The sequence below is a fragment of the Chanos chanos genome, chromosome 4, assembly GCF_902362185.1.
Source record: "Chanos chanos chromosome 4, fChaCha1.1, whole genome shotgun sequence".
Classification (NCBI taxonomy): Eukaryota; Metazoa; Chordata; class Actinopteri; order Gonorynchiformes; family Chanidae; genus Chanos; species Chanos chanos.
The window spans coordinates 31,879,136-31,894,252 of NC_044498.1; the positions used below are offsets into that span (position 1 = coordinate 31,879,136).

The 15,117-nt window shown below is 39.3% G+C and overlaps 2 protein-coding genes across 6 annotated transcripts in view; both read right to left on the minus strand.

Annotated features, from left to right (window-relative positions):
- The window catches only part of LOC115809066 (canalicular multispecific organic anion transporter 1), a 32,632-nt gene extending 22,704 nt beyond the window's left edge, over positions 1–9,928 (minus strand). For 3 of the 4 annotated variants that reach the window (XM_030770543.1, XM_030770544.1, XM_030770542.1), the window contains exons 1-10: positions 9,551–9,928; positions 5,538–5,711; positions 5,278–5,391; positions 4,918–5,058; positions 3,483–3,605; positions 3,248–3,303; positions 2,840–3,071; positions 2,275–2,459; positions 650–827; positions 159–413 (exon numbers count right to left, since the gene is read on the minus strand). In XM_030770543.1, the coding sequence (XP_030626403.1) occupies positions 159–413; positions 650–827; positions 2,275–2,459; positions 2,840–3,071; positions 3,248–3,303; positions 3,483–3,605; positions 4,918–5,058; positions 5,278–5,391; positions 5,538–5,711; positions 9,551–9,634 (1,542 nt within the window). In that variant the 5' untranslated portion in view covers positions 9,635–9,928. Of the gene's footprint in view, positions 1–158; positions 414–649; positions 828–2,274; positions 2,460–2,839; positions 3,072–3,247; positions 3,304–3,482; positions 3,606–4,917; positions 5,059–5,277; positions 5,392–5,537; positions 5,712–9,550 lie in introns of those variants that run through there. The other variant, XM_030770545.1, reaches the window with a different exon arrangement.
- A 1,371-nt stretch (positions 9,929–11,299) lies between these two features.
- Positions 11,300–14,907, minus strand: cutc (cutC copper transporter homolog (E. coli)). 2 transcript variants are annotated; one of them, XM_030770549.1, is made up of 9 exons: positions 14,863–14,907; positions 13,882–13,955; positions 13,721–13,780; positions 13,385–13,594; positions 12,701–12,736; positions 12,318–12,451; positions 12,099–12,126; positions 11,754–11,859; positions 11,300–11,660 (listed from the first exon to the last, which is right to left on the minus strand). In XM_030770549.1, exons 2-9 carry the CDS (start codon positions 13,949–13,951, stop codon positions 11,549–11,551), a joined length of 756 nt encoding a protein of 251 aa, XP_030626409.1. In that variant the 5' UTR covers positions 13,952–13,955; positions 14,863–14,907; the 3' UTR covers positions 11,300–11,548. The 2 variants fall into 2 exon arrangements, with proteins under 2 accessions (XP_030626409.1, XP_030626410.1); XM_030770550.1 differs by having other exon boundaries at positions 13,882–13,952; positions 14,863–14,896.
- Between the last annotated feature and the right edge of the window lie 210 nt (positions 14,908–15,117).

Genomic DNA, 15,117 nt, shown 5'->3' on the forward strand with positions numbered 1-15,117 from the left:
ATATTAACAGAAAATAACAATAATCTGTTTACTGCCAGCAAGAGACTCTTAAGGGAGTATCACAGCAGAGCCACTATATTGCAGCCTCACAAACACAGGAATGATTCCATCAAATCTTGAATGAGGACTTTCTTCAGGAGTCAGGTAACACAACATACCTGGAAACCCCTGGATCTAGTGGCTAGTAGTCCATTAATAGGGACTAAGAGCACCATGACAAAAAGGCCAGCCAGAACAGAGGGACCCAGCTCCAACCAGAGGAAAACTGTGGAGAGAGCGATCTGCAGTGGGCACAACCAGCACAAGTGGATGAAAACGAGCGCCTCACGGATCCGCTGGGCATCGGCTGACATCAGGGTGACTGTCTGTCCGACAGTAGAGTCCTTTAGGGCATTATTGGACATTGTCAAAGCCTACAAAGACCAAGGCAGAACCATTCCTCATGAACAGGGGAAGGGGATGAACTCAATTCTAGGTGCACAGAAATAATACGAAAATCTGAAAATGCATCAAATACACCAAATGAACTTCAAGAAATGTGCATATACCAAAGTATGCCTCATAACCAAATATATGCACGCCCACAAACATAGCATGAAAACAAAGGTCTTTTGGACATTACTGAGATGTTCTAAAGGGAGATCTGTACCTTTTTGTAGACCGTTGCCACAATGATGGCCTGTACTTTCCTACCCATTAGAAAACAATACTTAGTGTACTGCTGCTCAAACAAGGACTGGAGACTCGTCACCAACAGAAAGAGCACTGCACACATGTAACCCTTCCACTCATGAATGGTTCTGTCCTGGATGAAATGGATCATGACCCTAGAACAAACCAACCACATTTTTGGGTGAGAATTTTGTCAAACACTGTCTCTAAATAAAAAATGCATACCAGTCTCAGACATTACAGGTACAGAATATTTTTTTCTGAACTTAATCTAGATTGTTGTAAAATGTCAACTGCTTCATCATCTGTTTGCTTGTATTCCAACGGTCAATTGGAGAATAAGTTAGGGCAACGCTGAAGAACTTAATTTTTTTGTCCTAGAAAAACTGATAGTTCATAATAACCACTGGTGTTGTCAAGGCGAAGAGCTGTTCAATATTGTTCTAAATAGGGCTGCCCCCGACCAAAGATTTTCCTAGTCAATGAGTGGTCATTGGTTCAAGCCATTAGTCGACTAGTTGCAGCACGTGTATGGTATTAATTATAATTATTTAAATATATATTTTTGGGGCATCAGAAGATGGTCCAGGGCTAAGAAAGAATGCTAAAAGTAACATTGTTAACACTATGCTACATTACAGAGAAATACAAAAAAAGAGAAAAAAATCATAGTTACGAGAATAAAATCATAAAATTTCAAGGAAAAAAAACATAATTTTTAGGAAAATATATTACCAGCGATCAACAAAACGGGCGCAAGGTCAGTCAATGGCAGCCTGTGCCTGTTTCTGGCAACTGGTGCTGATGTGCCAAAAGATTAGGTAGCCTATTTCCTTGTTTGTGAAACCTACACTAAAGTATAGGCTAACTTCACAAGATGCTCCATGTTCCTCTTTTTAACGCAGGCTCTTCTGATATTTCCCCTCTAAAATAACCCATAGCCTAAAATTATGACTTTATTCTCATAATATTATGACTTTTCTTCTTGTAAAATTGTGACTTTATTTTCGTTAATATTACCTTATTCTCGAAATCTCAGAATTTTTTTCCCTCAATGTCGCCCTAATACTCTGTCATATTAGACTACTTAGAAACACAGTGCGAATTATACAGTGACAATCGGAGGGGGGTGGGGTCAACTTTTTCTCCAGGGCTGTATAGCATGGGATATATAGATGTTTCAACCGCCCCCCCCTCCTGTTTTTACCTCTTTTGGGGATTCGAACCATGCTTACAAGTTTCAGATGATGAGTCATGTATGAGGTCAACGAACAATAGGCGAATCTTTGCATGTCACGTTCTTCGGGTCGTCCTTTACATGCTCGAAATGATCCCATACTTTGGATGATTTCCTGCCAAACATAGTCTAATAACTTTTTAACGACAACGCGGCAGCGCAGCTCCTGAATGGAGTTTGAGAGTTTCTTTTTGTTGTTGTTGTTGTTTTTGCTACTAACCGACCAATGAAAACTTGGTCAACTAAGATTCTTCTCATCGACTAACGGTTTAGTGGACTATTAGGGGCAGCCCTACTTCTGACAATTCATACAGAGTGACACTCAAACTCTTCCACCAATGACTGTTGACACAGACAGTACTCACTTGAGAAGTTGTGGGCTGACGAAAGCTAGTAAAGCCTGGAGGAGTTTGAAGATGGCAGACTTTAGAAGCACCCATTTGAAAGTTTTTACAATTGTTGGAAACAACCACGAATGAGGATATGGCACTTCTCCCCGTCCTTTCTGATTCCTTTTCTGTCTTTGACCTTTCATTTCCTCAATTTCCTCCTTATATGAAGAAAAAACAGTTAAATCAAACATTTGTTTTTTGAGTTGCATTTCAAAAGATTAGATTTTTTTTGCCCTCCTAGCACTGAAAATTCATGTCAAAGCCATAAAATATGCCTGATATGACAGACATGAGAACCCCCCCCTTCCCTGTACAGGAGTCTGACCCTGATTTTACAGATCTTACACAGCAGCGTTCCCCAGCAGATCCACAGAATTGCAGTCTTGGCCTTAGCACTATGATAATATTCACTAATCTCATACAGAGCCCAGTAATGAGCTGCTGATTTGAATCAGGTGTACTTGAGCCCAGTTGTACTGAGAACGTGAGGTGATTTGGGATGACCATGAGTGTCATATGGTATCTGCGTGGTTCTCACCATGACCAGTGCATCCTGGCTGATGCCCTTGACCAGGCTGGTTTGATGCAGGTGTGGTCTTCGTTTGGACATCTTCCCGCTCTGCTGTTTCTGTAGCCTTACACGAGCTTTCCTGAACTCCTCCTTCATCACTTTGTCAAAGTCCTGACGGATGTGGTGTACATCCTCCTTCAGGTCCAACTCCCACAAGTCCTCCGAAACAAGGGGCCTCTTGTATCCAGTGATGATCAGACTGCAAACAACAGCAAAAAATTATAATAAAGTAGCGAGAAATAGTAAGACCTCGTCTGTGTTTGGATACAAAAGGATACGAGATATGGTGTAAGACATGAGCATGTAATGGATCGGTAATGCAGACATAGATAAGGGAGGAACCCAAGCAATGAAACTGATGAAAATCAACCGCACCTGTTCAACCAGCTAAACGTGATCCTGCTGAGAAACGAGGCACCCACCTTGGGGTTCTTCACAACACACATCACAGGAACATAGTCAGTCATTCAAAAACTTTCTGGCTAATTCACATCATCCTCTTATTTACATCTGAGAAAGACATTATGAAAGAAAATAATCTGACAACTGAAAATCTGATAATCTGACAGCCACACTTTGACCTATTTGTTAATTTAATAATAGCAAACACCTTCTTGGCTTTTTCCTTGATTTCAGGTGACGCATCTGCAATGGCTGATGTGACCAAGGCAGTCAGCTCTAGACCAAATCCTATGTAGAACAGACAGAAGCGTGGCAGATCCACAATTTCTCCCTGACAGAAACAACAAAAAATATGAGAAGGATGGGTTAGGGGACTACTAACTCTTTCTTTTCCACGTCTAACAGTATAATTTAGGGATGTCCCGATCCGATCTCAATGATCGGTATTGGGCCAATCAAGGCATTTTTTAACTGATCGGTATCAGCTTTACTGAGCACCACCCTAAACCCGATCCTTTGTTTTATGTCAGCAGGTGTCGTAAACGGAGAGCACAATATGTGGCAGGATGCAGCTAAAATGTCTGCAGTGTGGAAATGTTTTAAATTGGGAAACGAAAGCAGTCCAACAGCCACTTGTAATGTTTGCAATGTGACCATTTGGCGAGGCCGTAGTAACACAGGGCTGTGTTCAGTAGGCTACTACCACTTTGATACGGCACCTAAAAAATAAAAACTCAGCGGACCACACTCAAGTAACACAGGCAAAGGCTGCTCCGAAGCAAGACACATTGGAGGATATACTTTTAAAAGGAAAGAGAAATTTCATCGAGACAGTGACAAAGCCAAAAAGATTACCGAGAGGGTAATTGAATTAATCGCTTTGGATGACCAGCCCATGTGGTAGCGAATACAGAGGTGCGTTCAAATTCGGCAAATTGAGGCGAACGGGTTTTCTTTTAACTTTTAAATGTGAACGTTTTTTAGGTCAGCATACTCCGACGATGTAGTCCTCAAGGCTATGAATAACAACCAAGGTATCATTTCAAAATTGAAACACCTAACGCTTTAGCTGTATGAGATGTATGTGAGTTAGCCTAAACTAATGACCACAGAGAGCAATACAGACGCTTAACTAACGCTAAGTATTGATAACGATACCATACAAAAAAAAGAGGCTTTCAGAAAAAGTATCAACGTAACTGACAGTTAGACAATTTAACCACTTGAATTATTGTAAGATTAAATAAAATTGAACACTTACGTTTTTTTTTTTTGGTATAACTCCCACAGTATGCCTTAACCCTCTCGACACTACATTTCAGACACTGCTCTACCTGAGCTTTACAAGAAGGTTTACTTTTTTTGTAAAATAAAAAAAGTAATGAAAAAAACAAGGAACAGCTGGGCCCAGGCATTTTTTTCTTAATGCATTTGCTACTCAGCTGTCAAGTGTATACATTGAATTGGTTTTAATAACTTTAATGTACTTGAAATGTGCACTTTCCGCCTGGTATACCTAGGAAAATACAAGTATCAGATCGGGACTTGGTATCGGCAGATACTCGATATTAAATTACTCGGATCGGGATCGGGGGCAAAAAAAAACTTGATTGGGACATCCCTAGTACAATTAGTGTTAGTACCTGGTTTAATGCCTCCCTCAGCAAAGTCTGGAATGGGAAAATTTCACACACCACCAGCAGCAGCCAGAAAAAAAAGAGACTCCCGGAGTCAACTGCCTTTTCCCTGCGTCTCACGCCCTCCTGACACAACATGACTAAAATCTGCATACAGACACAGAGAATAATTACTACAACATCACTAAAATCTACATGCACAGATACAGAGAATAATTACTACAATATCACTACCATCTACATACACAGATACAAAGAATAATTACTACTTCTGCTCACACACACACATGCACACACAGAAAAAGCCTCATGACATCTATAATGTGACTGAAATTACATAATCATTTATTATCAAAACTGTTTTACCCATGAAATCGCAAACAGTGTGGGATTAGTGTAGAACACTGCAGAGTTCTTTCTATCCACAAGAGTGACAGTTAATCCAGAGACAGCCGTAAGGAGGAGAAGTCCTGCGAGGACCTGAGGGTCAGATCAAAGCTGTTTAACCTTGGAACACATGGTTTGGTCTGAACATAAAACAGTCACAGTTACCACAACAGTCACAGTATATTTTAAATACTGGGCTTGATACATTTTAATGAGTATCCCAAGTTTTCAGTTTTCACCTGCTTGAAGATATAAATCTTTGAGAGTCGACTTTTAGGAGACTTCCTCTTGAAGAGTGTGGCCAAATGCCAGGGAGCAGAGAGCCACAGAAAACCAAGTGGTATCCACACCAGTACTGTCTGCTCCAAACACACTGGCAGGTCTGGGTCTGGTCTATCCAGGAGGGAGTCATTCTGAAACACACAGAAGTATTCAAGGAAAGACAAGCACAAAATATTTCTGTGTCATTCCGAGGCACATCAGACAGAATCCAGGAAAGTGCTTGCAGCTCTGTCTCAGATTTTTTTCAGAGGATGTCTATATAATGTTTGGGTCCCAAAACTAAGGCATCTAAAATATTTTTGTTCAATTCCAATGTTTTTATATTTTTCTGATATTGATATTCCTTGATATTTTTTAATTTTTACTCTCACAAAAACACCTTATCTGGGAAGCCATGTTTTTAATATCTTGAAAAGTATTATTCCTAGCCTCAGCAAACTTTGTAGGATGGAAGACAAACATATTCTCAGTATGACTGAACCATTAAAAGTTAGTACTGCCTGCTAACTGATTTGGCACGAAGTGCAAAATTCCTAAATGACAGTGATATCGAGGGTGTTATAAACCCATTTTTTGCACCCAAATGGTATCAATCGTTATTTTTTCTTCAAATACAATCTTTTATTAATTTTCAAGTTCATTAGTCTCTACCACTAATGAACTTGAAGTTATTAAGAATAAAACAAGGCATGGTAGCATGATTCGGTCATTTTCATAGGGCCTAAATGGTATGTGGGGTAGCTAGCAGGAACATGGAAATAGCTTAATGTATAGTCATTTAGTGTACAAAGTGCCAATGTCCTTCCATGTTCCCTTCATAGATGAATACACATAGCTAAAGGCATTGTTTTACCTCTAAAAAAAAATCCATAATGAAGAAGCTAATTATCTTTACTTATGTGTGTCCCAGCCTCTGAAATATTGATTGGAGAAAAGAAATACATGTTTTCTATAAGTTCATTTTACTGTAGGTCATTAATGAAAGCTATATTCTTGACCAACAGGGCTTCATTATTGAAAAAGGTAATAACTTTGATAGATGCTGTATTCAATGGAGTGGTTACATTTTATATCCCATATTTAAAAAACAATAAGATACTAAATAAAAAAAATCAAATAACTTTATTAAAATAAATGACGTGCAATGTAGCAAATTATGTACTATAAATTACATGTGATGTAATAACTTGTAATAACATATAACTTGAACATCAGGACTGAACTGGGTACAAGTTTGGTGTTTTCTTGATAAGTGGAATCCCTATGTTCCATTATTCACTGATTCATGGAGATACTGAGGCTTAAAAAAAAATGTAATCCTGGGACAGATCTTTTTCTGCCATAGGTACAATGTCTCTCGAATCTGTGTCTATTTATGTATGAAGGAACAATGGAAGGACACTGGCACTTTGTGCCCTTAATAACCATACATCAGGCAATTTCCACGTACATTTTCATGTTCTTACTAGCTACTCCACATACCATTTTGGTCCTATGAAAATTACCAAAATATGCTACGACGCCTTGTTCTGTTCATATCTTCATGTCCATTGGTGGTAGAGACCTAAAAATTTGGCACAAAATTAATAAAAGATTGCATTTTCAGGAAAAAAAAATGATTGATATCTTTTGACTAAAATGTTCCTTAAATTTAGTCAGATATTAGTCATGTCATATTGATTCAATTTAGTCAATAACTCACTGACTAAAATGGCACATCATTTTAGTCAACGAAAATAATATCATTTAGTTGACGAAATTACATTTGTCAAATTGTAACAATTCTTTAACTGTAGATTAGAACGAGAGATGCATTTCCGCCACAAAATGCGAGTGTGATTGCGCTGTAGCATCAGTGTTTGGTTCATACTGGTTTGAGCTTGCTACTCGCTTCGTGGAGCATAAAACCATCGAATCCAACTATCCACTGCCCCTGTGTGCAATCCCTTGTCATACCTAGAGACCTCGTTAGGTGTTTCGCTGTGTGGAAGCCTAGCATAAAAGTAAAAAGCAAGCAGCTGCGCTCTGATCGACATTATTTTTTCCCCACAGAAATTACCCTGACTTTCGCTACTTAGCGTTCGGTTCCCAAACCAGTGGAAATGCGAGCCGGTTCTCAAAAGGCACCAAGGCAGCACTGGCCCCGCACCTGCACCGGCACCAGCACCATCCTACTAGTGGAAAAGCGCTACCAAAGACACCTAAAAGTTCCCGATTCATTTTCAAAGGGAAAACAAGCGATTAAAGACGGCAACTAAAAAAGAAAAACGGGTGGACCGATCAGTATCCAAGCACACTACACAGCATTAGGACGGACATGTTACTGCAACGGAATTGACATCGTGAAAACTGCGGGAGTAGCCTACATACGGTCAGAAAAACGACCGAAATAATAAAGAACTGCCATTGACCTTTTCCTCCCCGGTTCTGGTGGATGGTTTGCCATACCATACGACTTTTTGAAGACACTACAAAAATGGAAGGAATGAGTGCAGATGTTTCCTTAACGATAGCTGCCTGTCTGCCAATAATCCTGCGTTTTATAGTGCTCCTTTGCAGCAGTACATGCGTGTCTGTGATTGGACTATTTAAATCATCCATGTTCTTTCTAAAATGTTTAGGATATAATAAACGTCTTGCGATGTTTTCGTTTCATCATACCTTTCTCAGTAATATAATGAAATCAAATTTGCTTCATACATCGTCATGGTGCAGTGTTTCGTCTAGTCGTCGTCATCGTTGACTAAATTAAAAATCCCCTCGTCAACGAATATTTTCGTCATTAATTTCGTTAACGAGATTAACACTGGCTTGTAGTACACTCTCAGTCACACTCTTTTAGGAATTATCCACTTTTTGCTTTGTAAAAATGAAATGGCATGCATTACAGGCTTTTAGTGGTTTTGGCATACAGAAAACATGTTTTTCCTCCATCCTACAAAGTTGAAGCTTGGAACAATAGGCCTACTTGTCAAGATATTAATGCCCAAACATGGCCTCCCAGACAAGGCGTTTTTTAGGCTATAAAAACCGAAATAATAACAAGGGATGAAAAATATGAAAACACAGAATTTGATCAGAAATATTTTACAGGCTTTGGTTTTGGGACCCATTCATATGGACAAGGTTTGAACAAAATCTAAGACGGAGCTGCAACAACCTTATCTGATTTGACACGGAATGACCCTTATATTTATATAGATAAATGTTTGTAAAGTTAACGGTCTAGGGCTGTGTTTCAGGTTTCAGCCTTATTTCCCTTGAACACTACACCTGCACAAAGCAAGGTCCATACAGCAATAGTTTAAACAGTTTGTAGAATCCGGTGTGGAAGAACTAGACATGACTCAAATGAAGCCCTGACCTCGACACTAATGAACACCTTTGGGACTGAACTGGAACATCGATGAGCAGGTATTCATAAGCTTTTGGCCATGTAGTGTATATATCAGATCATGAGGTGCTCAGAAGTTCATTAGAAGTTCATTACGTACAGGTGCTAGTTTATGCTGGAAATTAAGTCATATAGAAGTTAGAATTCCCATTCAACCACACATCTCCTGCCAAATTAGATACGACAGGGCAACACGGCCGCTTTGGAAAAAGATCACAGAACAACATACAAAACGCACAATTCATACATGCTATATGCATGTATATTTACACAAAGGGCAGCCTTTACGCACAGGACCACTCAGAAACATGCCTGAATTTATGTCACTTAATTATTCGCCTCCTTGGCAAATAATACTAGGCGTATAGTAACATTACTACTGAAAAATCACCAGCGTGCATGTACAGTGATCAAAGGAAAGGGCAATAATACTTAGTTTTATGTGTCATGTGCTTTGTTGCACTGAGTCGATGTTCTAAATTAGTTACTATTATTTATTATATTTGCACATTAGTTCAAGACGACACAGTTTCACTTGAAGTTGATAGATTAATTAAAACCGCTATCCACACTCACCCAAAACACAGAACCACAGAAACTATCCAGGCCTTGGAACATGTTTTCGGGGTGTTCAAATTGAGTGACACGAGAGCGATGCATCGGATAAGGCAAAAACAGACGTTCTAAAGGTCAACTGCGAGTTACGATCCAGTATAACGTTTTGTCATTAAGTTTTTCTTCTCTTATAAAGTACGTTCTGTTTCAAGAAGAACTTCTTTTTCTCGATTTTCAGTCGTACTTCTTCTCGACACTCAGTCGTATTTATGTTATAATCTGAGCGAATACGTCTCCTTCACTTGCCTTTTTCGGGCAATTTCTTTCGCCGCAACTGTCTCTTTAGTTTTATCTTTCTCCGTGCCTATAATCAAAGCAATGAACCCTACTCACGTTACTTTACCCAAAGGAGAGAAGGGTCTACGCACGCCGTGAGTGGGTTACCTTTAATCACACTTGTGGGGAGGTACCATTTACAACACTTAAAATGTCCACCCACTTATAGGCACATTTCGAATGAAAACGAATAGATGCCCAATCTGTTCAGCCCTTTAAGGGCAAATATCTCCAGTATGACAGCTCAGACGTCGTAAAATGTCTTTGAATCTTCAGGTATTTACCTTTCTCAAGATAGTGAATCTGAGCTGCACACCTATACTTATTACATGCAGACAGTGTACTTTTCGTCGACTCGTGAAGATATTTAATGTCACATGTGCTTTAAAAAAAGCCTACGTCAGTCACTCTTATAAAGTAGTTACATGTGTAGAGAGTTATTGTGTCTCGATGAATAAAGACGATGCGCAATACTCTTTACAAGTTATAATAGACGACACTCGAAGAAAAGTTCATGAACTGATCAGTAATATCAATCAGTGTATTCCCTACATGGCAATAGGCTGTTTAGGCGGGACTTCTCTCTCTTTAACGAACGCGTTATAGGGTTCAGAAGATCGAACGGATGGTGTTTGCCAACTTAATATCTTTTCCTAGTCCACAACGCTCCCGATTAATCATTACTTCCAGTTTGCGTTGTCATCACGAGTTCACATAAACTCATTGTGAGTTTACTGAGCAAAGCCCAACCTACCAAAAAAAAAAAAAAAAAAATCTAATATAATGACAGCAAGATCGGATCAGCTTATACACACTCCTAAAGAAAATGGCCCGATGGATTCCAGTGCCTAACTGCATTTGCTATACCACTTACATGCACAGCTGCGAAGGAGGAAGGAATACTTGTAAATCATTAATGTGCTATAGTATTTTTTTCTGTTTTATATCTCACACAGAGAAATAAATCACATTTCAGTCTTTGCCCTGATTACAGATCATTATCATGAACATGCCTGTGTGGCTCTTTTGAGAGATAATTGTGAGACTTGTCTTTGACCAGAAGCCACTTTTGAGCGTTATTTGAAAGTTTTCAGTGGGATGAAACTGTGAAATGGATGGTTTTGAGGTTTACATGTGAACTTAAGAGAAGTAACTGATCACGCTAAAAAGAAGAAGAAAAAAAAGAATTAAAAGTCATAAAAGAGAAGTTTTGCATAATGGTGATTTGTCATTTACAATCCTGATACGTAACAGAAATCAGCACTGACAGTCCAAGACATTTTAGCCACACCTTTCAAGTATAAATGCCTTTTTACCACAATTGCAAAAGGACGTGTCACATACTTCACAACTTAGTTTATTATCAAATGCAGAGAGGCTGCTGGCACTGTAGAATAAATGAAAAAAAAAAAACCAAAACAAAAAACCCAAAAATGATATGGCAATGATTTTATTCGTCATGTTCTGATTTGTAGCCATTACAATCAGTAAACTGAATCAAATAAACGTTAATCTTGAGACTGTGCCAAAAGGGCTTCACAGACATTGCTTAAGGAGTGCAAGCACTCTACAATCATCATTGTGCTGTCTGAAAAGAGGAGCACCATGACAGTTTTGGACTGTGCGATAAAGGGAGAACCTGCTCCCTACACATGTGATAAGGACCTGCCCCAGGTACACGTCCTACAGTGTATTCTTAGCGATGGCGTTCAGAGTGCGTACTTTGGTCACGTCAGCCACTTTCAGAGAATATTCAGGTGCTGAGAGAGATGCCCCCATATTCACACAGTAGTTTCTGTTCAAGACAAAATAAGATACATACAGAGGACAGGATCACAAAACATCAAGCTACACGCTGAAAAATTGGATCTGGAACAACATGGCCCACCTAAACTTCATAGTAGAATCTCTACTGGTTCGTGCAGAGCAGTGGAACTCCTGGGCTCCGGAACCTTCTAGAATCCTCTGTAGATTGCGTTCAGTGATGCCACCTCCTGTAAAGACTTACAGACTCAGATAAAGCATTTTTAAGAAACGTTCAGCTCGTTAGTTTTATTATGTGTAATTATTGTAAATTTAATCTTCCTTTTAAAAGCAGCAAACAGTAAATTGGGAGTGGGAGATTAGAAATGGGAGATCAGGGGAAAAAAACAATATATGTAGATAGCTACCATAAGTCAACTGGCCTTTAAGATAATCTCCTAGCAACAAATTGACTAATTTAAGCACTTACCCGGCATAATGACTATTCTTCCTTTTGCCTGTTAATAAAAAGACAAAACAGTCCTGTAATAAACCCTGTTATAATTAAAAAAGCATAATAAAAGCGCAGAGGGATGGCAACATTTTTTTTTTTGGTGACACATCAAACATTAGTGTGTCTAAAATTATTAGGGTGGCTGAGGGCTTCCTGCTGATTTTTTGGGATGTTAGTCGTGGTGTGTTTCTCTACCTGCTCCACTAGTCGTTTGATAAGGGGCAGACCCTCCAGGGCGGAGCCATCACAGCCACTGGTCAACACCCTCTCAAAGCCCACAGAGATCAGAGTCTCTAAGGCTATAGTCGGATCATGAACCATATCAAAGGCTGGGGGGAAGACAGGGCAGTATATCAGGGTGGACGTTTAGTTTATCAGCTTAGATTGTACACCCACCCCTAGAAAGAGAATCACTGTCATGTTGCGGTGAGTTATTACAATCAGATACAGTAAGTGTAAGTTTACAGTAAGCTGACCGACACTGTGGATATAAATAGACTTAATTTATAATAGAGACAGACTTGCTGTATTACTCTGAACTTTTGCATAGGATTGCATTTTTTTGTTTGTTTTTTTACCTCTGTGAAATGTGACAGGTAAGGGTCGACAGGCAGCTATTCAGGAAAAAAGATTCAGAAAAATTCAATTAATAACACCAACATAGAGTTTGACATACCTACAGATTTTTTTTTTTTTTAGTTTTAGCAGTAAGCAAGCAATTTATCACAGCACTTGCAAACAGTTATCTTAAAGAGAGATAAATTAGTAAATGATCAGTTTGATAGCTCTGGGTGTACTTGACAGAAACTTTCAGGACACACTTCTAATCAGAGCCTAAACACTGCATCCCTGCAGCTCTCTTCACATCCAGCTCTGGAAACACTACAGAATTAGAGCAACAAGTAATCAGCTGTACAATGTTCCATTTTCTTCTGGACATCTCCGCTCTTGAGCCAGAATGGGACAATCATGACTCTTTTGTCAGAAGGCCATAATCACCAGATGGTTGGTTATGTTCAAAAAATAAAAGTAAAAATGGAAAATAAATAAATAAATAAATAAAGTAAAACAACCGATTCCAAAGGGTCTTATATTGCAAATCACAAATCTGTCATCTTTTTTTCCTATTCATTAAGGGTGACATAGCTTTAAAGTGAAAGACTCACAGTTCAGATTCTCTTAGGATGTGGACTTGAATAGTGAGAGGTTTTCTGAGCCGATAATAAACAGATTCACACTGTGTGTGTGTGTTTGGCTTTTACCCAACAGCTCCATGCAGAGCTCAGCATCCACACGTCCATCCTCTGTGAGAGCCCCAAGCACCAGTCCATCAGCCCGGTGAGCCTTCATCAGCTCAATGTCCCTCTTCATCACCTCCACCTCACGGTCGGAGTACAGGAAGTCCCCTCCGCGGGGCCGGATCATGACGTAAACTGGAATCCGCACATTCTCCTTCACAACCTGCAACAGCCCTGGAGGCCGGGATAAGAGGGATTGATTCCAAATGTGTGGAGAACAATTTCTCAAAACCAAGATATGTAACATTCACAAAGCAGACTCTGTGGACAAAATGCTATTTTAGGACTCCGTCACCTCACCAATGCTAGGCGTGATTCCTCCCTCTAGCAGGCTAGAGCACAGCTCAATGCGGCTTGCACCTGTTTTTTGAAAATGGGACAAAAATTTAAATGTTTCTCTCTCTCTTTTTTTTACTATTACACAAGGCTGTAATATTAACCTGTATTAGCAATAACTGTACCTCCCCTCTCAGCATTTATGGCAGACTCTACCGAGTCCACACACACTTCCATTAGGAAGCCCTCCGACATCCTACTGAGAAAAGGATAGTTTCACCAAAAAAACCAAACAAACAAACAAACAAAAAAACAGCTATTAAAAGCATGACAGTTTTGTCCAAAATACAGAAAAATAAGCACATTAATAAATAAATATGCGCATCTAAACTTGAAAGACACCAGAGAAATGTGACTCAGAAACCTTAAATATTAACACTCAACAGATAGCTAGTGAACTACTGTATTACTATCTCTACATGTGCTTTGCTGCAGTGCTTTGTCTCTAGGTATTTGTACTTGTGTGAAAAAGCAAAACTGGTGACAATGACTATCAAACATGACACATTCTATCTACACTCCACACTTGGGCTACCAGATTTAACACATTGGGGAGCTGAATACTGCTCATTTTCCATTCTCTCTCTACCAAGACGTCAGGTGTGATGACGCTCCCTACTCGGCTGAAATAATTTGTTTAATTAACTTCCAGAGTTCAGGTAAAACTGGACGGAATTTAGACTTAAGGGCCACAGTTAATTACCCCCAGCTGTATTTAACCTTTTATGCGTCCGTAGTCCAGGTATTATTTTAACCGTGAGGGACTAATGGGAATGTGTAACGGCGCTCCTTCACAAATTATATTAATCCCCAATGTCCAGCTGGGTTTTCTGGGGAAAGAATTGCTGAAGAGCTCAAGTGTGATACAGGAATAAGGAAATGCACTAGTTTGTCCGCATGTTTTGAACAGCAAGCTATGTTACAGTGAGGAACTTGCTGTCAATATCTAAGCTAACTTGCAGCATGCACTCACGGAATAATACTGCAGAATGATCTATGCTGCTTAAATGAATGTTAAACAACATCATTAATTATTAAAATGGGTTTCTTCAAGGCGTCCTGCTTTATATTTCCCAACTAGAACGCTATCTCATTTAAACTTTTACCTGTGAAATGTTTAGCATCTGCTACGTCTGTCTCGTCAACCTTTGAACCGAGAACAGCTTACATATGATTGGCTCGAGGTAACCAATTGCATTGCTAAAACATAACAGGGAGCGTGTTTTCGTGTTGTTAGAACCATATTTTCATGAATATTGAGAAATCGTGCACACCAAATTGTGCAGATATTTCCGGGTCTTAAACATGCTTCCATCGACTTTGGACACACAAATTAGACAGAAAGTCGTTTACTTATTACC